General features: G+C 42.8%; 1 protein-coding gene across 2 annotated transcripts; it reads left to right on the forward strand.

Annotated features, from left to right (window-relative positions):
• The first annotated feature begins 10458 nt into the window (after positions 1 to 10458).
• Positions 10459 to 13905, forward strand: LOC146973238 (arylsulfatase I). Of its 2 annotated transcripts, XM_085799532.1 has the most exons (4): positions 10476 to 10539; positions 10678 to 11210; positions 12148 to 12480; positions 12578 to 13905. In XM_085799532.1, the coding sequence occupies exons 2-4, from the start codon at positions 10906 to 10908 to the stop codon at positions 13662 to 13664; spliced, it is 1725 nt and encodes a 574-aa protein (XP_085655658.1). In that variant the 5' UTR covers positions 10476 to 10539; positions 10678 to 10905; the 3' UTR covers positions 13665 to 13905. The 2 variants fall into 2 exon arrangements, with proteins under 2 accessions (XP_085655656.1, XP_085655658.1); XM_085799530.1 differs by having other exon boundaries at positions 10459 to 11210.
• Positions 13906 to 15120: the final 1215 nt, after the last annotated feature.

The raw sequence follows: 15120 nt of genomic DNA on the forward strand, positions 1-15120 counted from the left end.
GCTTACACTGAGGAATGCCTGCCTCAAATGAGTGAGGGGAGGATCCAAGGCAACACTTGTCCTGTCACTCAGACCTATGCCACTGGGTCGCTGATAGCCCCTCCAAAAATAGGACACCGCCACCAGCACCTCTGCTGCTTTGCCTGCTTCCCTGCAGACCTGGGGAAAGTTAACATTCAGAACATCCAAATGGCACTGTTTCATCTCTGGCTTTACAGCGCTGAGGTCATTAGTAACCTTTAGTTGGGTGACAGGCACGCTCCCTTGGCTGAGATTCGCCACGCTAGGACATTCCAGTTGTAACAAGTTACATTTTGAATACCTTTTTAATTTGCACATCGTAGACAATGAGTAGAATGATTTTGGTGCCGTTTTTTTTTTTCAACTGCTGAGGCTGCTGTGTGTCGTGTCAGGTCATCTGGATCTCGAGACATTCTAGGCTGTCATCAGAGTGCCTTTAGGATAAATGCAAGCTCGAGATGACCAGGCTTGCATACCTGCATTGAAATATAGTTGCGAATCCACAGTGTTGACTGAATGACAAATACTTTGAGACACAGAAAGGACCCATGCTTTTTATTGTATAAAAATGATACGAGTGTTGACATGGACAGAAATATATAATATATGATGTATTTCTTTTTGTGGGCAGGATTGATTTACCTTTATGTTACAGTTGGACCCCACATGCTACAGTATGACCCAGCTGGTCCTGGATGTGGTGGCAGCTGTGGAGAGTCTGGATAAAGACATGTAACACACACAGGCTGCACTTGAGCATGACAATGCCAACGTGCTTTGTAAATTTAACCATGTTCATCATCTTATTGTGTTATGTCATTGGTTTTGCAGGTGATTCTGCCAATATTGTGCAGACAGCAGACACAGCTAGACTAGAGCTAGAACCTGAAGGGTCGTGTCTTCATCAAAAATGATGGTTGGGTATGATGTTGGCATAAAATATTGAATAAAAACTTAAATGACAAAAATGATGGTTGGCAGAGGCTCCATAAGCTCCTGTTTGAACTCCTGCTCCATGGAAAGTGCAATAACACCTATAGGATCTATCCTCCCATCCCTCACTGACAGATTTCTATTCACTCCAAATCCTACCCACTGATGGAGAACAAACGCCTGAGATTGAAAACACTGTGAATGCAGAGAGTGAGAATGCTGTGAATGAGATGCTGACCCCTCAGCTGGACAACTCCCTGACACTTAACCTGGACGTGCCAGCAATAGTTGATCTAGATGTGTTTTCCGTCTTTGACCCCACGGTGCCTCCTTTCACATTTAAGCCAGACGGCTGATGAGTCCTCTCCACATCCCAGTAACATAGTTGTGGGGATGACGACCAGTTTTAATGCTCTCATCATTCAACCCTGCTCGCTGATTTATTGGTTGATGATGTAAGTAAATTGATACATTGATTAATTGATGTGTTTTTTTCATATCAATGACCAATGAACTGATTAAAAGATGATTAAATAGCCTAGTTTATAGGACTGTAGCCTAGTAAGGCATTAAACTATCGTTAGACTTCATAATAGGCCGATGCATATTTACAAGTCACCTTAGATGTATATTGAAGGTTAAGTAAAAGAAGAAATGCGCTTAAATAATTCTTTAAAATAGTCTTCAGGGTTGAAAACTTTGGCTTACACTGATGAAACTGTGCCCAGAATCTCCATTGTCATTGAGAAATAATTTTCTACCAACTATAGGCAGTCATCTTTTGTAAAAAATATTACATTCACTTAATTTCTTTACATGAAGAAAATGGATATCTTGAGAAATTCAAAAATGTATCATGTGTCATAAAATAAATTTAAAAAACAGTCCCAATATCATTAAATGCACCCACACACGTCTAAACTGGAACTTGAAACTTGATCTAATGAAAGCACTGAAAAAAAACAGACCCGACAACTATCTGACAAACAAAACAACACAATCTCTAACGCAGTCACAGTGAACATAAGCTTCCTTTGGGGCATTAAGAGGCCTTTAAACCTGTTGATGGAGGCTGCATGATCCCCTCGCTTGAAAAGCCATACTGCAGGAGGTTACCAATGATAGCTGCTCCCTTTGGCAGCCTTGCTCTGCAGCTGTCTCCAGACCTCAGGACAGTAACCAAGATCAGTCCTGGGTCATCAGACACTCAAAAAAAGAAAAGAAAAAAGAAGTCGAGCTCTCTTCCTGGAGACATTTTCAGATCTAATTGAGCCCAGCAGCTAAAGCAAGTGCACAACCACATAGATACAGCTGATCCAGTTTATGTCAGATCTGCAGGGAAAGTGAAGTATTAGCTACATATCATGAATCATGTAGATATAGATGAATTGTGCCAACCGCTCCCCCTAGTGGTTGAAAGTAGGCAAGTTGTTGGCTTTGTGGATCTCATTAGTCTCCATTTACAGTACTTCTCAACACAGATAGTATTTTAATTATTTTTTGGGCACGATGATTCAACTGGTTTCATTTTGCATTTTGTTTTGAATGTTACGCACAACAAGGGGTTCCAGGGTTACTGCATTGCACTACGTGTACAGATCATATTTGTTTTAAGTACTCTAGAAACCACTTTGGACCAGTGTTTATAAAATATTAGGGTTATCTAAACAGACCTAACTTAAGCAAACTCTCTAGAGTCAAGTATGTTACAGTCTTCCCAGTATTGTTGGGAAAGACTTGAAAGACACTTTGACTTTTGTGAGCAGTCAGATACTGTAACGTCCAAGAATCCTCCAAACAAACACACGAGAGGAGAAAAGAAAAATAAGACTTTGGGGGTATTCTGTGACAAAGCTAAACCAGCAGCACAATGCTGTCTTTGCCGTTAGTGACTGTTTCCTTGACATGCTGAGCAAAGGCACTGCACTGCAGAAAGCTGTGGCTTCTGTGGGCAGGCCCGCGAGAAGTCAGCAAGAGGTCTGCTAAGTCACAGAAGTTGGCTGTCTTTCAAGAAAAGTAAAAAGGTCAAAATCCATATGCAGCATCATGGCTGCAGCGTTTTTCCTTTCAGCTGTGGTTCCGTATGTTTGTATTCCATATGCTTTCTATTGTGACGTGGAAACAAATGACTCACTGGTTGCTTGCTTTAATTTAGGAAATGGAGGAAGCTGAGTGTTTTTTCCTGTGGACATGGGTGAACTGTTAAGTGAGGCAACAACTTCGTCCCTCTCATGTTCCCCCTGTTAATTAGTTTGTGTCTGCCTATCTCTCCTCTCAAGGGTTTCTCCCTCCCTGTGTTTTAGTTTTGTCTCATTTCCTTCTCCTTTTCAATCATTTTTACTGTGGAGAGCTGTCGCTGTTTTCACTGTTCTCCCCCTGTCTTTTCTTTTTTTCTATTTAATAACATCTCTGTTGGACAAATTGCCTTCCTAAGAAGAATTTGACAGACAGATTTGTAGTGTAGCAGCAGGCGCAGACCCAGTGCCCTTTAACGGACGGTTCTGTGCCAGCATGGCCGACACTGCCAAGCAGCCATTGCCAGCCCTGCCCCTCCTCCCACAAGCTTGGATGAGGTGAAAATGAGACTGCCATACAAAGAAACATCATGTAAACTGAGCTTTTAAAAAGGGCAGTGCACACAGTAAACAGAATGTGTGTGTTTATATGCAATATATAAAGATATATATACTATATATAAAGTGTAACAAAAGTACATTCACGATGTTGCAAGGATGGTCACTATTTTATGAGTGTAGTTTCTCTCAAGCTGGAATATTTAGACTGTGCACATCAAAAGGGGAAAGTGGGTGTTTTGTAGAGGCAAATGCAAAAATAAAAAATTTACAATGTTTTAATCTTTCTGATTTCACTTCAGTTTTGGGAAATGCATGCAGTACAACATTTTGCAAATTAAAAATGTATTTGTAGAAGTTAATTTGCTTAGATAGAACATATTGTACGAGACATCATCATACTGTACCCTTTTTGGGAAACACGTTTTACATGACCTCTGAGAGTCTCACATTTTTGAAATGTCAAGTGAAAAGGTTGGTTTCCCCTTCTAAGGAGGAATTATTCTGACATTTGACAATATATTTTTAAACTCTAGCTTTTTTCTGTTCCGTCATTTGCCAGATTTCTTCTGGGAATTAATGATGTTATTTAAGCAGACTTTTTTTAGCGTCCATTGGTATGCAAGTGTGCCATCTAGTTCACTTGTGCTTTAAGTTGGTCCAGATCGGAGTGTTTTAATGGTTTGATTCTTCCTCACACTGCCGTGCCATCACCAGGATGTGTTTTTCTTTACTTTATAGGCTGTGTGTCAGCAAAAAGAAGGTAACGCTCTAAAATTCAACCACTTGAATTTTTCTTCACGCTGACAGTTTCTCTCGTTCTGTGCCACCAGGCTGCTTCCCGCTCATTCGCTGAACTCCTGACCCCGGTTTGTGACAGACTGTGCTGCATCTCTCCCAGGACTCCCACCGTCCTGGGAGAGATGAGTCCTGTGTCATCTTCTTCATGACACAGAGGTGGCAGCATGCCAGGTGACCCCGTAACCTCCGTGTGCTGTCAGCAGTAAGTCACTCACACACACACATACACTCACAAACTCACAACAAACAATGGTGCAGGCCATCTGTCTGAAAATTTGTTATACAACAGGTAAGTCTAATCATACTCTGATTGGTCAATGACAAAACCAGACTGATAGCTCCCTTCACTGGTTGCTATGCCGTTAATTTTCTTGTGTGTCATTTACATGCATACGCAAGCACTGAGCTCTGCTGCACATCAGGTGGTGTAATTTGGAAACTAACCTCTGAAAAAACAAACACTGATTATTTTGGAACAGCCTAGTGGAAAACAAATCAGACAGTTGTTGTATCTGGCAACATCAGTGTGTTGGTTTGTGTGTAACTGTGTTTGTGAACAGGTCATTGCCACCATTTCTGTGTGTTAGCATGCCAACTTTTACCAACAAGCACTAAACTGTAAATTTCCTAAAAGTCAAAATATTTTGCTACAGTTATTAACATTCATCCTGTGGAGAGCGTGGATGTCTGAATTAAATGCCATGCAGTCCGTGCAGTAGTTTTGAAGACATGCCATTTAAAAAACAAACATCTGAACCAGCTTCTGGCATTAGAGGAAAGGTTATGGCACCACTAAAGTCAGTAGGATTCATCATTTGAGGATCACACAATGCAGACGTAAGCCCCAGCTCTGTGCCATCCACACAGTGCTGAGACATTTCAGGCTGCACCGGGCGACTGACAATGCCATTCACAGAGAGCCACACTGCTACACCTTAAAAGGAATAAAGGATGTTATCCTCAAGCTCTAAAAAATTATACTAGGCACAGATAGACCACCAACATCTTTATCAATGATTATGTGCTAGCTGTACATTAATGTAAAGACAAAAAATCCCAGCTCCACTTACAATTAGATATCATGCAATAAAAACTTAACAATGCCCATACAGTAACAGTAACAGTATCAACAACATGCATTCCTGTCTACAATGGTTAAAAGTAGAGGACAGAGTCAATGCTGCATTACTTCTCTCAATATGGAAAACATTACAGTTTAAAACACCTTTATATCAATACAATCAGTTAAAACACAATCATGATTCATATACATACGCCACCAGACAGGCAACACAAGGCCGCTTCACGCTTCCTAAACCAAACACCAACTTTCTGAAGCACACAATAGAATACAGATCAATGAAATCATGGAACTCCTTACCACTGCCAATAACTAAACTCACACACAAACTAACATTCAAAAAGCAAATAAAAAAATATCTTGGAATTTCATATCTGTAAAATAACATACGCACACATACACATGCACACACACATACACATAAAGGGTCTTATGTAGCGTAATAGAATCTCTTGTTGTCATCTTCATTTGTTTTACCCTCTTATTTTATTCTTTTTATTTTATTTTATTTTATAACTGCTGTACATCGGAGTTGTCTTACACAGGTTCTTTGATGTGGATGATAATCTGATGGTACAGAATTAATGTAAGATTTTGTTGACTTGTCTTTATGTTGTGATTGCAGATTTATGTTTAAATGTATTGGTTTTAACTGTGGACCCCAGGAAGACTAGCGGCGTTCTAGAGCGCAGCTAATGGGGATCCTAACAAATAAACAAATAAACAAACAAGGTTAATGGGTGTTTTTCACACCTTGTTTGTGACCTTGACTAAGACCTTGGTGGTTGCAGTGATGCCTAATTAATTGTAAGAGTGAAGACTAATTTGATTTTTCCTTTGGGGAAAAAAGCCACTGAACTGGACACACCACACTTTTCATTGCATAAATATTAAAAGAAATAGACATAGAGAGCCTTATTTTGAGAAGAATAGTCCTTTATTATTCCCCCTGTATCAACTCTGCTATTGCTCTGCATGCATTATTTGGTTAATCCTCATGGTGGCACTCTTCACTGACAGTACCGACAGAGTACACAGACACACACATACCCACACTGAGCTTGTGTAATCCCTTACATTTTTGATGAGTCAAAGCCAGCACTCACTCTCCTCAGGGGACACGTCCGATAGGATGGAACAGCCGAACCAAGGAGGTGCTGTTAAGAGGAGGAGGAGGAGGAGGAGGAGGAGGACGAAGAGGGAAAGTTTACCCAAAGTTAGTGAATTGACATAAGGCTACCACCATCAACAGTGTGGGAGGTTTGTTTGATGTGATGAGGCTGAATGCCCCCCTCCGCCTCCCCCTCCCTCAGCCTCCTCTTGTCAATCTATCATTGAGTAAGGTGAGGAGAATAGGGAGTGGATTGAGTTTCTGCCGGCTGGAAGATGATCCTTGAGTATTTCAGGAGCAGCAGAGACAGATCCTCCGTCAGTGTCACCTTCGGGGCTGGGGGTGGGAGTGACGATGTTTCTTTCGAGGTCTCAGAGCCCACGTCTGCCAGTTGTGTTGATGTATTGAAGAGAAAAGGACAAGTTTTAAGCACCAAATCTTAGATTACATCCTCTGTGTGAGTCAAGTTAACTTTCTTGTATGGAGCTCGGCTCTTCTTCACCTGTTGTGTCGATGATGCCCATGCACTGGAACAAATTGACTTAGTCCCTGACCTTTCCCCGAGAGCCACCAGCAGTTTGATAAACACCTTTTGCGGGGTATTTACGCTTCCAGCAAGATAAAGGGCAACATTAGCATTCATCTCTGATGTTTCTGGCCGGCAGGTTTATGTTAGTTCAATATTCATGCTCCCCTTAGGAAATAACTCCTGTGGGAGATATCTGGCTTTTTATCTTCTAAATTCTCACCTAAAAACAAAAATAGGGAGAGATTGTTTGCTGAGATAAAGCTAAACAAGCATTAACTTTAAACATACTTGCATGGTGTTACCAAATATTAGAAGTGACTTAAAGCAGATATCATCGGCACAGCCGTTTCGGCTAATGCTGTGTTCAAGGCATGCTTTTGAAACCGTAAGTTACAGCTTCAAGTCACAACTACGACTTGGTAGCGTTCCAGGTAACCCGTAGCTCGTGTTTTTACCGTCCTGTTGTCTGTGAAAGTTCCCTATAACGGCCACTCGTAACTTCCGACCCGTGAACTCGTACCAGATCGAACTGGTATGACTTCACAGGAAGGAAAAACACAAAGTACGAGTTTCCTTGAACGCACCATGAGTTAGCAGCCCCCGCCCTTGTCAGGCATCAATTGGTCCTCGTGCTACGTCACCACATTCACGCGCATCCCTTGGCTGCACACACAGCCCTTCATGCCGTTCTCTCCCCTCATTGGATAACACTTGTATCCCACAAGGAAAATTTTCTCCTCGGGTTACAGCAGAGCAGAGTGACGGAGAGACTCGTGTTTAGGCTGAAATACTTCATGTAAGTGATTGCTGACGGAAAATAGGACTATTTAGGACTTATATTAACAAAAACATTCCACTGATATCTGCTTTAAGCTATCATTTAACTGCTAGTAAAAAGTTACTGTCATTTCTATTCTAACCTCACTCTTATTATAAATTCATATAGTTACCTTTCTAAAACCTAATACAGGCAACTGTGGGATGGTACTACAGTGCTCCTCAGTGAAAAACTGTTTAACTTATAATAAAACACAAACTTGTCGTTGTTTTGAGTTAGGCAAGAAAGAAAGTATCAATGAGATCATTTCCCATCTGATCATCATCTACTGTACCATGAATATATCCATGCACATGGTGCACTGTTTGAAATATATATTTAAAAAAAATCTCAGACAGGGCCTTTTTAATATAAAAACAGGACTTTTTATTTTTGTGCTTGAAAATGAAAGTCATTTTAAGACACAAACACACACACACATACACACACACACATACACGCACACACTTTGACTCTATCTTGACAGAGTGACTCTAGATCGAGTGAGTCACTTATTCATCGTCATGAATAAATCACACCCACTGCTACTCTCTTCTACTCTGCACCACTGCCTTTACCAAAACACACCCACTCCCACATACACACACAATCACACGTTCACACACAGATTACTATACAAATACACACTGGGCTGTAAGTTGCATTCTTCGCCCTACACAGACACACTGGCCAAATCCCCCCTATTGCACTGTAGAAAGTGAATTTTCCAGGGCTTAGTATTTGTTGATGAGGCAGTACAGCATGTCCTTTTTTTTTACTTACTTGGTTTTTTTTTGGACATTTTGTTCATCTTTCTCTCCTTTTGTCTTATTTTTTTTAAATCAAGCTTTCACTCGTGGCCCTTTAACCTCTGCAAACAGCTCAGAACATACAAAAGAAAACAAAAGCACACAGAGTTTTTACTAATATCATCTTTTCGTGTCCCCTCTGAAATACACAGGCGGTTGAGGAAAGAGCACAATCCCTCACTCTCTGTATTCCTCAAGAAGACATTTGTCACTTTCCATTTTTACAGCCTCCCTCCGTGTCCTCCCCCCTCTTAGCAGTAAAACGGAGTTCATGTCGCCCTGCATTTCCCTGAGGCAAACTGATGGCTACACCCAGAGACCCAGACGCACATACACAGCAAGACAAAGTGACTGCTCCTTTTATGCCACTTTGTTTATGTTGTATTCTCTCATCTTAGACAGTGAAGCTTTTCCTCTTCTCACATGCACATTATTGCTTTCTGCCTCAGTGTTATGCCTCTTTTTGCGCTCCCATTTGTCAGTTTTACTTCTCTTTTTTATTATGTTATGTATTCCTTTTCATATGTTCCCGTTTCCCACCAATCGTTTCATCTAAACCAGTGTATTTCCACCCACCCCCCTACTTGGTTAGCATCATTCTTACCTCATCATCATCCTTCCCTCTCCCACCATACAGTACTGTAGATCTCAATCTCTCCACCATGTGCCTCACTCTCACTGTGGGCAAAAAGCCTGTGAAATTCCCCACAGGGTGAAGCAACACGAGTTTCCTTCTACAACCCTAGGAAATGGACTCATATCTGAGACATTGATTTCCTCTCAGCATTATGGGAAGGAGATGGCAGTGAGGTGAAGGCTAAGAGCCCTGTGGTCGATACGCATTCTCATCACAACACCGGATGTTCGTTCATAGCTGGATTGGTTTCACTGCCCCAGCACGGGCGGTAATGGCCGTCAGGTGACTCTATTAATTGTGCAGTATCATAAAACAAAAAGAAAGATGACAGAGTTGATTTAATTTTCATTAGGGATTTACAGTATGCTTTAAATTACGCAGGACGGGAAAGGCAATGGAAATATTGGCCATAGCAGTCGTAATAGGCGAGACAGTCAGAATGAATAGCAGTCATCACAGTGTTAGTGACGGTAATTGTGATAACTCAACTCAACTCAACTCAAAGTTTATTTCTATAGCACATTTAAAAACAACCTTAGTTGCCCAAAGTGCTGCACAACGTACAAGTGCTAGCAGTATAACTAAAACAACAAAATCATCAAACATAGATTAACAGTAAAATAGGGCAGTAAAAACAGTTACTAAGATAAGATAAACAGTGGTCGTAGCAGCGATGCTAGTTAATACAGATTGCTTCATTACAGCTTGGTTTTAAATGGTTGCTTCTACTTAAATATAAAATTGAATGAATGACTTGTAGTGTCTTCTAGCTGTTTTATAGTATCTCCAGATGACAGATTTCCTCTGCTGACCCAAAACAGTGGTGGTCAAAGGAATTTTGGTTCCTACGTCCAAACCAAAACAAAGTGGGCCAAGTTAAATTTTACTTTTTTTCATCTCTGTTCAAATGGTGAATGAAAGTTAAACTATGGCCAAGGTTTTTATTTATTTATTTAATTTATTTTTTGGGGGGGATACACACAAAAGACAGTGAATTTTGCATAATGTCACCTGTTGTACTTCTTTTCCCTACCAAGACTCCATTGTCAATTTGCATGTCACTTTTTTTTTTTGAGTATATTTTGCTTACCTCAAACATGATAACGTGGCTGCTATCAAAGCACTTCTCTTTCTTCATTGATTCCCAGTGTGTGCGTACAGTATGAGTTGCTCAAGTTTTCCCAGCCACTGTATGAGGCGCCTGGAAGTACCCAGGAATGTAGCAAGGTACTGCAAAGAGGGAAGCCTCTCTCAGTCTGTCTGTCTGTCTCTCTCTCTCTCACACGCACACACACACACACACACACACACCCCTCTAATGTCTTGCCCATCTTGGAGACAGCAGTTTTTCTCCACCCACCACAGCAGCTGGCACCGGCTCGGCCCCATCTCACAAAACCAAGAATAATCCCCCAGAAAAAGATGACAACACAGACTTAATGGACTAGATAAGACTTTTGGACAAGCTCCTCAGACGCACAGATCTGCCCATTTTTCTGCAGCAGTGATCCAGCCTGAGATTTATTGACTGCAGACGAAGCAGAACAGAATATACAGACTTCTATAGATATTAGCCACAGAGTACTGCCGGAGATGATGGGAAGAATCTGCTCGGTGTGTTCCCTGGTGATTGGCTTGACCTTGTTCTGTGGCCTTGGCTGCCTGACTGAAGCATTGTCATTAAATGAAAGTGTCGGCACAGAGGAGGCGGAAGGGCCCAGACCCCCTCACCTTATCTTTATCATGGTGGATGACCAGGGCTACGGAGACATTGGCTACCACGGCTCAGACATTCACACTCCTGTGCTGGACAAGCTGGCAGCAGAGGGGGTCAAACTTGAAAATTATTATGTCCAGCCTATCTGCTCGCCTTCTCGCAGTCAACTCATGACAGGGCGGTGAGTAATTTCTTCTTCATTACATCATTATTCTGATGGGATAATTATTCAGTTTCTGCAGCAGCTCTCATATAATGTAATTATGCATAATATGGATTGGCTTTTTGTCTTTTGCTCTCATTGAGGCTATATTCAGTGGTCGAGCAACATCCACACCAGACCAGAAAGGGAATAAAATGATAGTAGTTGTAGATGTAGATGTAGTTTTACTCCCTGTACTGCTGAAATCTACCAGTAGATTATTTGTTTTACATTAACACTGGAACAAAGTGTACTTTTATACGGTGGCCCAGAGAGCTCAGTGCACTGCAACCTGAGAAAACACAAACATATACATAAATGCCCTGACTCTCCTGTCTCTCTTTTAATCTTTCCATTGATATTCAGGCAAAAAAAATGAAATGAGGAAAGATCCTGCTGGGATGTGCTTGTTATTCAGTAATCTAACTTCAAAAGTCACAAATGGGCATTGAACTTCAAGTCCCAACCAGCCTCATCACTTTTTAGTGTCCCCAGGAAACACTTGAGTTGTGTTGTGATGTTTTGCACCACATGTGTTTTTCAGACTGAGAGAAACATTTTCTGAATTTGCAGCTTGTTTGTGTATTTACATGTGTTTTTGTAAGTTGCTGTGCACTGAGCTCTCATATCCACTGTGAGTTAGGGATGGATAAAGACAGTATTATTGGATTGGATATTATGGATAAGTAGTATTTTCATTCTAAATCCTGTTTTGGAACATTTGATCATGATCGTGTTGGTTTATATAGCAGAGGTTTATATCATTGACGAAGTTTTGCAGACATAATATTGTATGAGCATCCCCCAAGACTGCATTATTTCTTAAACCATCTGTGAAAATTCCCCATTATTGTGATCTTCTCAAGACACTGCTGCTTGTTCACATCTTTTTCTCACACTCTCCTGATCTCACCAGCTACCAAATTCACACTGGACTCCAGCATTCAATCATCCGACCACGTCAGCCCCTCTGCCTGCCCCCAGACATTCCCACCCTTCCAGAGCGTCTGGTCAAAGCTGGATACGCCACCCACATGGTGGGTAAATGGCACCTGGGCTTCTGCAGGTCAGGCTGCCTTCCCACGGGGCGTGGCTTTCAGAGTTTCCTGGGCACACTGACTGGCAGTGGAGACCACTTCTCCTATCAGAGCTGCGATGGGGCTGAAGCCTGTGGATTTGACCTGCATGACGGAGACAGGCCTGCATGGGAGATGGCCGGCAACTACTCCACAATGCTTTACATAGACAGGTGAGTATGGAGGAATACATTCAATCAAACAGATTCATACATAGAGAGACAAACCCTGTGCATATCTTAAAACTGTTCCCTCTGTCCCACCCACCAGAGTGAAGCAGATCCTGAGGAGCCACAATCCCCAAAAACCTCTCTTCCTCTACCTGTCCCTTCAGGCTGCACATACACCCTTGCAAGTACCCCATAATTTCCTGCACCCCTATGATTCCCAGGGTAATCGTATCAGGCGACACTATGCAGCTATGCTGAGCTGCCTGGATGATGGGGTTAGAGAAGTGGTTCAGGAACTGAAGACTAGTGGGCTCTACAACAACTCTGTGCTGATCTACTCCTCTGATAATGGTGGGCAGCCACTTTCTGGAGGGAGTAACTGGCCACTGAGAGGTGGCAAAGGGACCTACTGGGAAGGAGGTATTCGGGCTGTAGGCTTTGTCCATAGTCCCCTCCTGAAGAGGAAAGGTGTAGTCAGCAAAGCACTGATCCATGTTTCTGACTGGTATCCCACGTTATTGGGGCTGGCCGGGGCCCTGCAGTCCCACCGTGGGCTTGATGGCCACGATGTGTGGGGCACGATCAGTGAGGACCTACCCTGTCCTCGCACTGAAATCCTTTTCAACATTGACCCAGTCTCCAGGAAGCCTGGAGAGCCATATGACAAGGCACTGGTGCTCAACGGGTTTGGGATCTGGGACACAGCCGTGAGGGCTGCGATCAGGGCTGGAGACTGGAAGCTACTGACAGGAAATGTTGGTGACGGGGACTGGATACCACCACAGGCTCTTCCCGTCGGTCGGGAACGCTGGCAGAAACTGGAGAAGCGGCGCAACAAGCTAGGGAAGTCGGTTTGGCTGTTTAACGTCAGCGCCGACCCCTATGAGAGGACGGATATGGCTGAGGCTCGTCCAGAGGTTGTAAAGCATCTGCTGACCAGGCTGGCAGAGTACAACCAGACAGCTGTGATGGCCAATAATCCACCCGATGACCCTATGGCTGACCCCGAGCTCCACGGAGGAGTGTGGGGGCCCTGGCTCAGTGTGGAGGGACAGGAGGGGAACAGTGTCGAGGAGGATGGCAGGAAAGAAAAGATGATAAAGATTAGGCACTGCAGAGTGTGCAAATTAAAAGCCCTCTTCAAGAAGGTGGGATCACGACTAGAGAGGAACACCCTGTTCTTCTAAATGTCTTATCTGGCAACATGAACTGGATTGAAAGGTGTCAGTAAGCCTCAAATGAACTAGGTTGTGTCATCTGAACCTAAACCTGCTTTATGTATACAATACCTGTTAACAGATACCCCTTTTCCACTGAGCTAGTTCCAGCGCTAATTCGGAGCCAGAGCCTGACTTAGCACCAGTTCTTTGCTATTCAACCGCCTGAGCACCAACTCCTGGCTCTCCGTACTGGTTCCAGACAAGCACCAACTCCTTACTGGTCTAGAGCCAGGAACCAATTAATCAGTCGTGAGACCATCGATAAAGATGTAGATCGAAGTTATCAATATTTTATTTTGTTTGTCTAACTGCTTTGTAATTGACGCAAGCACAGTCAGAGCTAAGTGGCCGAGCTACAGGTTGTGACTAACAATTGCCTTTAGTCGTCGTTCATTGCGATGACAACAAAGACAAGTCCCCAGTAATAGTTTAGTGTAGTATTTTCCGGCTCTGGATTGCAATAACAGGAGCAGCAACTGCATTGGGAGTGTGGTTTCTTTGGAGGCACACGAGTTGAACCAGCTAAACACTGGCACTAGCATCAGCACCAAAATAGCACCATGTTGTTTTTGATGGAAAAGGGGTAAAAGAGAGGTGAGATGCCATGTATTATTCAAATGAGAGTGTAGTTTGGAAACAGGGTCTCCTGAAAGGTATTCCTAGTTTTGCCCTTTGTTTTACACATTAAGTAAAGTCGTAGTGTGAAAAAGAAAACAGCTTTAGAGAAAAGGTCAGATTATTCTTACTTTCTCACCTCCAAACATTTGGTCAAGCGTGAAGTTGCCACGTTTGTCATATTGTTGTTTTAAAACCTTTGCGGGGAGTAGGAGGTTTCCAACGTTCGATGATCTGAAAAGGACTTTATTTGAAGCATACTGACACCTGAACCGTGAGGAAGTGGAAAGGAAAGAGAGATGGAGACAAAGTAAAATACAGACCAGCAGAGGACCAAGCAGGTCAGATAGACAAGATAGACCCACAATGAAATCCTGAAGGTCGGCCGATAAACAGGCAGCCTGATGGACAAAGCAGACAGGGCTGTGTGGCTGGCTGAGCAAGCTGACTCATTCACTGTCCTGCGGCCAAACTGCAGCAGGGTGACTTTGGTCCATAGTCAGCCCTGCACAGAGAGCAATGTGTGTGTCATTGCGCATGTATGCCTGGGTTCATGAATGGTTTGATTAGTACAGATAGAGAGAGTGCGTGCATGTGGAACTGACGCTCGAAGAGATGGGAAGAGGGAGAAAGTCACAGAGAGTGACCTCTCCACGTCTCCTGTCCTAATCATCCCAGAGACCCTTAAAGGATGACACAAAGACACCCACGGTGGTTGTGTTCGTCAAATGTCACCTTGTCCTTTTGTCCTTAAGGGTTAGATAGACTCACTTCTGCCTTTGAACGACCTCTGACCACCACACAGCAT

This window comes from Trachurus japonicus, chromosome 15 (assembly GCF_045865225.1).
Source record: "Trachurus japonicus isolate A0001 chromosome 15, Traja_1.0".
NCBI classification, from domain to species: Eukaryota; Metazoa; Chordata; class Actinopteri; order Carangiformes; family Carangidae; genus Trachurus; species Trachurus japonicus.

Bases quoted from the DNA above. Each gene is read 5' to 3' on its own strand.
- LOC146973238 (XM_085799530.1), top strand. From the start codon at position 10,906: ATGATGGGAAGAATCTGCTCGGTGTGTTCCCTGGTGATTGGCTTGACC. The intron at 11,211-12,147 runs GTGAGTAATTTC...TGATCTCACCAG, and splicing joins AGTCAACTCATGACAGGGCG to CTACCAAATTCACACTGGAC. The intron at 12,481-12,577 runs GTGAGTATGGAG...CCCACCCACCAG, and splicing joins ACAATGCTTTACATAGACAG to AGTGAAGCAGATCCTGAGGA.